This window comes from Nothoprocta perdicaria, unplaced genomic scaffold, assembly GCF_003342845.1.
Source record: "Nothoprocta perdicaria isolate Ctin4 unplaced genomic scaffold, notPer1 scaffold_153, whole genome shotgun sequence".
In the NCBI taxonomy this organism is placed as follows: Eukaryota; Metazoa; Chordata; class Aves; order Tinamiformes; family Tinamidae; genus Nothoprocta; species Nothoprocta perdicaria.
The window spans coordinates 1,674,572-1,687,740 of record NW_020454683.1 but is presented as its reverse complement, the minus strand read 5'-3'; the positions used below and the strand labels follow the sequence as shown (position 1 = coordinate 1,687,740).

Sequence of the window (13,169 nt, the reverse complement as noted above, 5' to 3'; positions counted from 1 at the left end):
AAAATAGCATCTCTTTATTGATAGTCTGCCACAAATCATTGTATAAGCTCAGAGTTAGCCAAAGTATCCGCTTCGTGGGAAGATCCTGAACACTGCAAACATATCCGCAATAAAGTGGATGCTTTCACACTGCAGTAACAGATCTCCTGTTACCAGTTCTCAACAGACTGCCACGTGCAGCACAGGGTGCTTYGCTGCAGCAACAGTGCTGGTCTGCACTAGCTGCAGCAGGCGCAACGGGGTCACCTCCTCTTCAGCATCGCCAGCTCTCTCAGGATGTACTTCAATGCTGAGCTCCCCTGACCTCGGCGCGATTCCTCTGTCCTGGAGCTCAGCTCGGACACAATGTTTGCAGGACTGGAGTCCACAGAAACTGCTACGAGGGGGTGAGAACAGACAAACTACGACAGGAATTCCAACAACTCAGCGCATCCATCTTACTGGAGGAAATGGGGATCTTTACATACTATTGAATGTTAAAAACAAACAAAGATTTTTAAGCACAAAGTATATATTTATGCCAAATAAAACAACTGAAAAAAGTATTACATAAAGAAAAAATAATGTAACAGAATGTACTTAAGTACCTAACTTACAGTCATGCTCATAACTAAAAAAGTAACATTGGTAACTAATATATATAATTTTGACAGGGGTGCATTTAAGAGTTCTCTAACATATAACATTCTAAATGTGGAGAGTATTTTTTCCGGATACAGAAAACAAATTACTTGACAGAGGCATGCCTGCTAATYGGTATAAAAAACAAAGAAAGAAAACGCTTGTAAGTGAGAAGGCTGCGGCAGCACTAAGTTCACCAGCCGTGTGGAAGCTGCGTCCCGTGCACCGCGCTGCGGCCGCCGCCTCTCCTGCTGCACGGGCGGCCGCCGACGCCGCGCGAGACCCGCGTGTCCCAACACCGAGCAGGGCCCTGTGTGACCCGCGTGTCCCAACGCCGAGCAGGGCCCTGTGTGACCCGCGTGTCCCAGTGCCGAGCAGGGCCCTGTGTGACCCGCGTGTCCCAGTGCCGAGCAGGGCCCTGTGTGACCCACGTGTCCCAGTGCCGAGCAGGGCCATGCGTGACCCGCGTGTCCCAGTGCCGAGCAGGGCCCTGTGTGACCCACGTGTCCCACGCCGAGCAGGGCCATGCGTGACCCGCGTGTCCCACGCCGAGCGCTGCCACGCGTGACCCACACGTGCCGGCGCCACCCGCGCGCAGCAGCTCCCGGCAGCTCCCTCGGCCTTCTGCGTGTAGTGTAGTTGTAACCTAAAGCTACTGCAATTATTACAATGATTTGTTTCAATATATACATCAGTATAAAATACTACCCCAAACACTTTTGCATTTCAAACAATTTTAACCACTTCATCAAACAATGCACTTGCAGAATAAAAAAAAAGAAATCCAAATTAATGTTGATTGCCAACAATACAGCATCTCTATGGTATGTTTCCTAACAAACAAAAGAACGGAAATGTATTTAAAAAATCCATTAAAATAAGTATCACAAAAATGAGTTAGTGTTAGAGCAGTTCAAGGATTCCCAGTTTGTCAGCATCTACCCTAAGCAGTGCTACCCAAATACAGTATAAGCCATTTAGTGTTTCTACAATGAGAGGAAAACATTCAAATATTAAAGCTGTCAAACACACGAAAGCAAGGAAACAGAATTTGTTCCGTACTCATCCATGTTGCACCTTGGCACAGCAAGGCAGGGGTCTGCGCACAGAGCACTCCGTGCTACTCTGCCCTGATGCAAGGGGGGCAGACGACTGAAATGGAAGGAATTCTGAACGTCCTTGCTGTTGTTTTATGTCAGGCAATTCAAGTTATATTTAACAGCTTAGTGTCATTTTTTTTCCTGAAGGGAAGAAGACAGAATTCATAATGGAACTGTAAAAATGCTACTAAAATCCTTATCTTGGACACAATACACTGCTTTAAGAGCTACCGTGTCATTGCACAATATAAGTGGCCTATTAATCACTGAAGGTGTAGCAGAACATATGTCACTGTGGATGTGTTTTGAAAATCAGTGTTTAAAAACCTGCCTGTATTCCACTACAAGCCATAATTTTGCTTATTTCAAATACTAAGGTACTACTTAGGTGAAGTAGTAAAATTGTATTTAGTGGGGCAGATTTCAAATCTCTGCCWCTTCGGCTTGTAATAAAAGAAACTCTCATCTCAGAGTTTTCACACCTTAAATTGTTCTAAAACATATCTGTCCCTGAAGCATATATATAAGAATCCAGGTTATTATATGGGTTATTTTTTGTATTACTGATTTATTCCTAACTTGAAAGATAAACAAGTCCTTAAAAACCCACGCTGCCCCCAGGAAGTCYCTGTCAGCTGAGATTTCCCAAAGCCGAGTTCCAGGCTCACGCAGCGGCTCTGCAGCCTTGTTACCACCCGTGACAACGAGGGCTCCGCTCGGGAAGGCGACAGGCCCTTGATTCCAGAGGTGCTAACTGGTGACTCACCATTATCCGTCGGAAAAACAACAACAAACAGACAGACAAATCACAAAACCTCATAGCTTATACTGAAAGTTTGATTCATACTCACTTTGTTCATTTAAAAATACTCTTTGGAAACGGTGTCAGCTCCTGCAGACAACTCAGTGACACAGCTTTTCCTGTTGAAGTAAACTTAGTGACACATCTTTTCCTGTTAAAATATAGGTAACTCATACTCACCTCTACCCCATGCTAAGCTCTACTACTAATATACACGTCATTACCTGCTCATGTCACCATCTACCACGTATCTTTACAGTCTTCTACATATAGTGCCCAGGGCTTATTTTTCACCAAGCAGAATTTGATATCAAACTATTTTATCTAAGAGTTTCAATGAGGACTTTTTGTCTTTTGGTGTGCCAGCATTTTCATTGCAACATTGAGTGAAATCAGTAGATGAAACTATTTTTCCATGCTAACTTAAGAGAAGCTTTCCGCAAGTTTTTCTTCCATTATGGATTTTAAAAGCTAAATTCACTTAGATATCGAAACTGAAAACCAGAGACAGATTATAGGTSCATCTGTCATTTAAAAACCATTCCTGCTACTTCTAAATGCATTTAAAAACTGTACATACCATACTTAGAATCCCAACTTTTACACTGCAGATCAGATTCTAATTCAAAATTTTTGCAAATAAACATGAAAAATAAGCCACTGGTCATGAATTCTAATGATTACATTCAAAGCTAGCCTTTAAAAAAAGTTACAGGCAAAACACACTGTATTATGTACTCACTAGCTTATTAGGCTACAATAAGCATGTTTTGGGTATAAAAAAGCAGACAATTCAGATTTAAATAAGACTGTGTGAAATCAGGAAAAAAAAACCCTTAGATTTCACTATTAAAAAAAGAACACCTATAATTACTTCCCGCCCTACAGCTACAGTTAAAACAACTAACAAAAATAATCAAACTATTTCTGACAAATGTTAGGCTAGAATATGTGGCAACAATCAAAGTTCATATATGTTTCTATGTAAAATGACTCATGACTTACTATAACATAAAATATGAACAAGAGCACTTCGTGACTAATGAAAGAGCTATTAGTGGAAACACTTAATGTCAAACAGTCTTCTGCCCTCCTTTAAGTCGAATCTCCAAATCAGTATTGACTTCTTTTGACCAGATACATCATTTTTGGCTTGTCACCCCTGTATGTCACGTTTTACCACTTGCCACAGGCAGCAGGAGACAACAAGCTGAGCAAACTACAAGCACTGACATGCAGAAATGAACTTGCAAATCCGAGGACTTAGATGAGCTGATATGCAAGCGCGCACTAGGACAAAAGGAATGGCATTCGTCATCCAAACAGGCTCGTCATCCAAATGGGCCCATCATCCCTTCCCACCCCCCTTGAACAGTAGTTGCAACAGCAAGAGAGAAAGATCAAGAAGGTGTCTGTTCTTCAGAGTCAACTGTGGAGAGAAGTCAGCAATATTTAACAGCAGCGATGGACAAGGAAGAGCAAAATGAAATAATCTTGTTGGGTGTTTGTTCATTTACTTTCTCTGAACACAAGCCAAAGTTTGCCACATTGGCTTGTTCTGAACTTCAGTTACAGATGTCCTATTCTCCTTAGATCCTTCACAGATTTAGAATTCAGTCTCCCTGAGGCCTCTATAACCAAGTAAGAAAACTCTCTTTATCTAGCTTGGTGGCTGCCAAGACAGATTCCATGTCATTAAGGATGTCGGAGCTCAAAGCCTCTTGCAGACTTGGCATCAGTTCCTCTCCTTCTATGTTCATCCCATCTCCTTCCAGTGTCCCAAGGTCCACATTCGTCCCTGGAATGGCTTCAAGGTAGTCTGGGAAACGGTTCTGATGGGACGGTATGTTACTTTGGCTGATACTGTCACCTAGTCACAACAGAAAGCAAGACGGATATTAACCACATTGGAATTACCAAACCCACTATTTATCAGGACAACTAGCCTAAAATTAGCCCCAGCTCCTTCATATCATACAGGCAGATTCACAGAAATCTATCCCAATACCATAGATGACATGACTGCAGAGATACAAAGGAACATGCCTTTGTTTCAACCTTTTCCACTTCTGGACTTTAATCTCTGCTAATCATATTTTATTTTTGTTATTTTTTATACTTAAAAGACAACTCCGACAAGTCAAGTGTTTTGGAGCAATATTACATGGCAGTAACGGATAAGGTAGTGTTCTCAGCTCAAAACAAGCAATATTARCACTCAAATAGGCAAATGGTCACTCAATTTCTGCTTAATTATGAAGTGATATCAATTATGAGCTCCTCCTGGATAGAATTTATTACAGGTATATTTGTCACAAATCCAACTAAAATACTTCTGAAGAGAAGGTGGCAGAATGCTGGGAAGTGCCACAGCTTCCATGGCAAGGGGCAGAGCGCTCAATGGGCACAAGCATTCCTGAAAAACATGCATAAAAGTAAACAAAAAGCAAAAACAAACCTGTATCCATCTCATCAACACTGTTCAGAAAGTCATCGGGGGTTCTGGGCACACTGTAACTGCTCATGCTAAGTCCACTGTCTGTGCTTTCATCTCTGGAGTGATATGTTCCACTATAACAGAGGAAAAGCAGCAAAAAATTGAGGGTAGGGTACTGAGGATAAAAAGTTTAGGTGATCAGAAGATGCAAGTTTTGGAAGAAATCTGAGGGCTTTGATGGCATTGCTACCACAAGAAATGCAGTATTCTAACCAGAAGCTGGAGCCTTTGACTGTATGAGATGAAGGCTTTTACCACTTAAGACCTTATTATTTGGATTCAATTTTACTTGATGAGAACATACATACTTAAGCAGCTTTAATTAAGTGCCTATCAAAGCTCTGCATTGTTTTAAAAGCAGTTTCACACACACCCACAGCCACTACAAACCCATTACAAATGTATCACAGATAGTCTGTAATGATTGTAAAACTTTATAATGGTTATAGCAATTCACACTTCTTTCATAAGGATAAAAAAAATCATAAATGCTCATGTCCTGTTGTTTAATCACCCACTGACATTATTTTTAGTTCTGTTCTGTTATAAATAGAGTTGGAACTACTCAAGCAATTCTTCAATTGCTTCCCACTGTTGTTACTACTAGTTCAGTTATACACGTCGGAGCACTAATATAAATCAAACACTGGTACAGAAGTCATCCTGCAAACAAACCCTGTGCCAAATGATCTTGCTGACAGAACGGTTAACAAAGCAGAGGTGGCAAAAGGCCCTATATATGTTGTGTTCTTGTTGCCATCTCTACTAGAGGAAAAAGCAAAACCAACAACATTGTGGTGGAAAATTTTGAAATTCAGAAGGGAATTTAGTCGTTGACTTTCTTATCAAGTAGATAAACTACTTCCCTACAAGTAGAAGAACCACGAAAAGCTACATGCAAGACTCCAAGTCATTACTTTAAGTAGAATAATTATTTTCAAAACTCTTTCTTTCCCTTAAACTACTTGCTGTGCAAGACAAGATGGGCACAAGTCTGCGAGCCTCAAGCTCCGAGAGCCTGAAGATGCAGCAGTCCCAGCTGCACAAGCACAACCCTGCAATAGTGCTCACTACGAGCAAGCTCCACAGGGTGTTTTCAAATCTTTCACATTTCCTCATTTGTGGCAGCGTTCACCAAGAACCCTTACTGATTTTCCAGCTTGAATATGAAATGGAGTTTAGCTGCATGTGCACCTCAAATTAGCATCTGAAGAAATACTGGTCCTTCTTGTAATGTGCTCAYGACGTGTATAAGCATATACTTTGTTGTTAAGCATGGAGGAGCCAACAGGAGGTAGYTGAACAGCTGTTCAACACTGGATGCAAGTAAAATGCTATCAACCACGAACACATTGGATTTTACAAAGTCTTTTTTGCGTTGTAAGAGTCATTTTTGCGTTGTGTATTTCTATATAGTTATAGCACAAAAAAATTAAGAATAATATTACCATACATCTGATAACCACTCAGTATATTACATCTTTTTTCCTTAAACCTGCAGAAGTCATATTGAAATAAGCAAGACACTTAAAACTTCTGTGAAAAAATGTCCGACTTTGTGAGTTGAAAAGCTAAAACCAACTGAGACTGCACTGAACAAAACCACTCTAGCTGAGAAGGTTTTTTGGCTGCTGCTGTCACTTCAAATGGCCAACACTTCTTTTCTTTCAAATCACTCCTTCACTCCTTCACGTGCCCTTTCTCTGCCCTTCATTTCAATGTGGATCCCTTCCCTTCAATTAACAGCCACACCACTCATAATTATTGCATGCAACTTAGCAGCATTATCCAAGGAAGAGTGAATGTTCCTTTAAGAAATACCTGCTAAAAATATCCATGTACAAAAGCAGAAAGCAAAAATTGGAGGAGTTAAACAGAGTATTATCACTACTACCAATATATAATCAAATAGACAAAAATATATAAACAAAGTGTTAAATCAAAAGGTGAAACCGCCTAGTAAGGATTGTACTGCACAACGTCCCATTCTAAAAATAAAATATGCAAAGACCATAAATACTAAAGACACAGGCAAAGGATTTAGTGGATAAATGAGCACACCACTGTATATCATCTTAATCTGCTCCAAAATAGCATCGTTTTCTGATACTCTTTGGGTGTTCTTTTTATGTAGGCAGTGGAAAATATTCAGACTACTTAAACTTTGGATATCCATCAAGCCTCAGCACCCAAAACAATACAGTCTCATCAGGAAATTTATGCAGCTTAATGAGATAAAAGTACCACTGTAGGCCTGAAATTTAAGGGACATTATGGAGATCTTTGGAGCAAAATTACTGGGCTGTTGTATGCAGCAGAGACAGCTATTCATACCAACAAACGTCCTTTCAGAAGTTCCTCTTTCTGTTAGCAATATGCAGTAAGTCATTCAGTAGTCACAGTATGTCATCCAGAAGAGGACAGTGCTCAAAGCAAAATGCACATGAAAATATTTTGAGCTCACATCAGGTACAAATTTTGCAGATTTTCATCATTTTCTCTGGGGTAAGATCAACCTCCCTTAAGAAGTCAATCCAAGCAGCCAAATGTGGTTGGCCATTTCCAAGTGGACAGACTGTAACTGTGCTTTGTTGTAAATAGTCCACACTAATTATCAACTTTTCCAAAAAGTGAAGGTTTGAATTTGTCCCTGTGGCCTTCTTCTCATTTCTAACTCCCCTAATCTCACAACAGTGGAGGCTGAAGCGACCTGYAGAGATCATCTAGTCCAGCTCAGGCATGGTCAGCTAGAGCTTGTTGCCCAGGATCATGTCCAGGTGCCTTTTGAGTGTCTCCAAGAACGGAGACGCCACAACTTCTCTGGGCAACATGCTCCAGGGTTCAGCCACTATCACAGTACAGAAGCTTCTCCTCATATCCAGACAGAGCCTCCTGTAAGATCACCCCTCAGTCTTCTCTTCTCCAGGTTGAACATCTCAGCATAGGTAAAGATCACAAAAGACTTCTGAGTGAATTTCACGGAGGACAACTCCTCCCTCTAATAAAAACGAAGTCTTATAATCAGATTTGTCCATGTAGGTGATAATCTTCCTGAAGTACAAGCCCCAAACTTGAAAACAGTACTTATTTCTACAGCAATTTAACCACGACTTTTTTCTCAACAGGCAAGGCCTACTGTCTTGATTTGGTTTTCTCTGATCCATGCAAGCACAGTGTACCTTGAGAAGGAACCTTTTCTCCCTCTCCCAAAACATTAGCACAGGCAGTGGTTTCTGTGCAGAGAGGAAGGGCCAACTTGTGACAGATACAATTTGATAGATACAATGTGACAGATACAACCACCCAAACTACCAGAATGACTAGACTCCATTGGCAAGAGAGAGCACAACCTCCACCTGACTGGATTTTACTTGTTTTGAGAATCAGAATAAGGATGGTACAGAGAGAGAGGGAGAGAGAGAAATGGAGAAGTCTCTTGGAAAAGGCAAAAAGCAGAGGTAAACAAAGCTAACAGAATATCAACCACTGCAAAAGTTGCATACACTGAAAATATTTCCTCAAGGATGAAAAAGCTAACTATGAGAGATGGCCATATATAAGTTATCTGAAAGAATAGGAAGGAAGGAAGAAAAAGAGAGTGATTTTATAAGCGCACAAAGGATTTTCTAGAATAACAGCAGATATCTAAGCTTGCCCAGCTGTAAAATCATGCAAACACTACAAAGTATCGACCTCTTACCTTACAAGTAGGTCGCAAACTATATTGATGGCAAAAACATGAAAGTTATGACTTACATTGAAAGAATAGTGAAGAATCTTAATTACTTTTTCATGAATATAGTAATATACCTTTTAAGAGAAGAAGGTTGTTCTAATTCTAATCTATATAATTCTATTGTTCTAATTCCTGGGCACTAACAATAAGCACCCTAATGCTAGGCTAGCATCTCGAGGTAATGCAGAAATAGATAATTTCGCTTTCTTATGCTAGGCGATACTGAGTTGCCACTGCTATATAGTGCTGACAAAAATAATCCGATGAACTACTACCAAATCAAGTATTTCAACACAAGTCCCTTAAATTGACTGAAGTTTAACTGMTTCATACTATGGAGCAGATTTTGCAAAATTATATGGCTCATGGCTTATTCTTTTATCAGTTTGATCTTTTTTCCCCCCTCCAAGTTGTTACATAAAAATATGGATGTGACGTATCTTAAGTCGCAACAGTTTGCCCATAACCGCAATAGTTACAGCATTTGCAGGCTGTAATCAGAATTATTATTTCCAACAAAACAAACACTACTTAACTCAGAGGGTTTAGGGGAAAAGTTATTCAGAAGAGTCTATCTTGCAAAAACTTTTGCAACTCTTGAATTAAGAGAAAACTTCAAATAAAAAATATTTAAAGAAAAACATGCYACTATTTGCAGACATAACATTAACAAAGTAAAAATACTGTTAGGCTAAATATCTAAAGTGTAGGGAAGGGGTGAAGGGAGAAACCTTAAAATGAACCTCCAGGCATAGTTCTAAATGAGCCTCACAGTTCATTTGATCTCACAGCAAGCTATTCACAAATTCTTCTGAGTCAGTAATTTGAAATGACTGTTAGTCAACAGATTATGCAGAGGCAAACATGTTATGACTTTGAATAAAAAACCTTCCTACAAGTCTGAACAGACTACTTCCTCCCACAGGAGACAGCTTTTAATCCTCAACTTTTACTAGACTTGCCATTTAAGGAAAGATTCATTTACAGCTGTGGCTTTTGGCACAGACAGATGTTCAAAATAAACTATTACATGTACTAAACAGAATCTTAAATCAATTTTTCCCCCCTCCAATAGCTACTCCTACAAACCTGTTAAGAAAGGGGTCAGAGCTATTTGTAGTCATTGTTCTCAGTTCCTGAGACATTCCGGGAGATGACACGGGATTTTGAGAACCACCGTCTTGTTCCATTGTTGGAAGCTGGCTACGGAGAGCCAATTCCTAAAAAGGGGGAAGGAGGAGAAAAGAAAAGATATTAGGCAAGTAAGTGCACTTTTCAAATATCAAAAAAAAAAAAAAAAAAGACATTATAGGATAATTGATGCTTTAATGTTTTCAGTTACCATATTTAAGGGAAATAAGTTTCTGCAGACAAAGAAGGAATTTTCACTGGATTCAGTGAAAAAATGTTCATCCATTCATGCCCAATATTTCAGGGACTTCACTTATTCTTACGTATATAAAAAAATGTTTACAAAAATATTTTCAAGTTTACTTTAATATCCTTTTTCTAAGTCTTTTCTTAAAGTCAAAAAGGGCTGTCAACACTTCCTGACTCCTGTGATAGAGCTGTGTCTGCTATCTCTTTATCCCTATTCCTTATAGTCTCTAACTAGTTCTAATTTCTTTCTTATTCATCCAGCAATGCTTGAGAGCATTTCCTTAAAAGTTCCTGTTTACTCCTTCTGTTGAGGCACATACTTCAACATTTCTGTAAGTCAGTAACTCTCCCATCTGTAAATCTTAAAATTCTTCAAATCTATGACTTAAAACAGGACAGCCTGCCTTTTCAAAGTTAAGAACCTCAAATTACATCCATATTTTTATTCCTCTTACTGTACACCAAATAATCAATGTATAACCATTTCATCCATCCATCCAGAACTTTTATCATCACTTTTTAACATAAAACGCACAAAATTAAAAGTGGAGGTTGTGCAGAGATATCACTTCCTTGCGTTGATATTACTTCCATAACTAACTCACGTGAAAATTAGACTTCCTTGAATCATCATCAGTGACTCAACAAGTCCAGGTTTTGTTAATACAGAGATTGGTCTTGTGACCACTATTAGTAGTATATTATTTCCTAGCTCTGCTTAGGAAGCTAGTCTTTTATAAAGACAACACTCAAGCTTTCTCAAGTTGTAAAATTAGGGGTCTTTATCCATTTCAAACACAAACTTGACGACCACTGCAGATTTTTAAAATGTAAAAATAAATTTCCATTTCCCAATTTTTCCAGTTCTTCATTGATTCTATTTAAAATCTAAGTAGATTCTAGTAGAAGTCTAAGGTAATGTTCTTTTCTAATACATTGTACCAAACACACAATGTGCTCCTCTACCATCTGCTTTTCTTCTTTTCTAGACTGCATGTGCTTCACATTCCTGTGGATTATAATTCCACATATTCCTTTAATAGCAAGTTTCATGTCTTGCAGTAGAAGGTTTTCCCACCCAAGTACTCAGACCCTGTGGAAATATCCAAATGTACCAACTGTTTTTGTCACATGCAATTGTCTCCCCTAAGTAAACACATTCCTTTTATTAGGTTATGCAAAGGTAAACATATGCTATGTTCTAATAAAGAGTAATAATATTCCTTCCCCTCATTTTTTGATGAGAGCAAAGCAGGTACCACTTATSCATTTCTATAGGCTTATTCAAATGCCTTGTCTTTTCTTATGTAATGAAGGCCCTGATATTTATATGACATACAACTGGAATCACCATTTTGTTTCATTTAAATACAATTTGCTTTCCAGGAATTCTTCCCTAGTGGTGATCTGAGGGAAGTCTTAAAACATCCTCAGAATTACTCACTTTCATCACATACTTTATGTCCTTCCTCTGGAAAGCAGAAAAATTCCTCCAAACATCACCTGAGCCTTCCCTTCTCCGATAAACTTCCTTTATATGATATTACTACTATCAATTAGCTAGTTTACTATTTTCCCATTAAAAACAAAGGGGAAAATATCACTTGATTTTGCATCACTGATTTTAGATTCTTTTCAGCCTTGGRTTTACACTTGGCAACGTTCCCTGCTGGAACAGGCCATAGTTGCAGTCTTTACTGCAACATTAGTGCAGTCAGTTAACAACCTTCCCCCATTCCTATATTCCTACAAATGCCTAGATGTGGCAAGAATTCCCTGGTCTTTCCCCTTTGCTCTGYACAAGGCATTTTTGTCTCCTTAGGCTGCAGTCCCTGACAAGCAAACAGGGAGCAGAGGGCACGAGCACCACAATGCAGAAGAACCCGAGTCAGAGACTGGCACCCCGAGAGCAATGCCCGTGCAAAGCCAACTGGAGTCCCTTCTGCCACAGACACTGAAATGACATTTCCTCTCTTTGGAAGGGCCTGGTCTATCACATCTTCAGCAAGGCCTAGTGATCCCATAGTTGAAAACACCACTGAAACCAACCAATCCCCAAAACACAACAACAAATCGCATGCAGGTCTCCTTTTCAGGAGCTACATCTGATGCTTCCTGCACCACAGTAGCAGGAAAGAAAAATTCTCCTCTGTACCTTAAACTTAGAGGTGAAGAAAAGGAAATCAGTACAAAGGAATAAGCAATACGCAAAGGGAGAAAGTTACTTTTGAATTTTCTAAATACTTGAAGGGCAAGAGCAATTGAATGTAGTTTTGTCATATATGACCTTGAAATAGCATGATAAAAWTAAGTATAGGTCAAAGGATGGGTAACTACAAAACATAATTACCTTTCACTAAAGACTTACTAAAAAGATTCATATAAAACAGGAAACAGTAATATTAAGTTTAATATTAATACTAATTTTATCTTTGTTTCAACAAACAATGCCAAGATGTAAATTTGTAATAATTTGCACTAATGCTATTTATTTAGAGAAGGAAGAACTACAGGAAGTAGCTGGGAGGAATGCAGGATTTATTCTAGTCCACTCTAACTAGGAAAAAAGCTACCCCCAACACTCACTCAAGCAACAAATTCATGTCAATCTTATGATCTAAAAAAGGAATTACCAAAGTGGACACCTGTTGAGAAAAAAATGCAGCGATTTTAAGCCTACTACAACATATTTGATGTTTTCTACAAGCCTTCAAGAATATGCTGCCTGCCATTTTTTAAAGGTGCAGAGAAAGAAAATCACATAGCTTGAAGAAAGGCCTTTTTTRTCCTCCTTATAAAACTGATTTGCAGTGAACTTGAAAGTTTATGTGTTTTCCACAGTTAAAAAAATGTTTGGGAGGGTACAAGCCTCCCCATCTCCAAACAGAGCAATGTGAACTCTTGGTTTCTAAATCATACTTTAAAAATATATCCTTTATTAGAAGTATACAAAGTCTAGAGACAAAAATGCAACCATGACAAAATCTTGGCTTCAACTTCTATGACTTGATCTCATCTTATTTTTGTAAGAAT

General features: G+C 39.0%; 1 protein-coding gene across 3 annotated transcripts in view; it reads right to left on the bottom strand.

The window, feature by feature from the left end:
* Positions 1–1,312: 1,312 nt before the first annotated feature.
* The window catches only part of YAP1 (Yes associated protein 1), an 86,659-nt gene continuing 74,802 nt past the window's right edge, over positions 1,313–13,169 (bottom strand). For all 3 annotated transcript variants that reach the window (XM_026034951.1, XM_026034950.1, XM_026034952.1), the window contains 3 exons: positions 9,846–9,976; positions 4,982–5,094; positions 1,313–4,393 (listed from right to left, as the gene is read on the bottom strand). In XM_026034951.1, the coding sequence (XP_025890736.1) occupies positions 4,155–4,393; positions 4,982–5,094; positions 9,846–9,976 (483 nt within the window). In that variant the 3' untranslated portion in view covers positions 1,313–4,154. The remainder of the gene's footprint in view (positions 4,394–4,981; positions 5,095–9,845; positions 9,977–13,169) is intronic.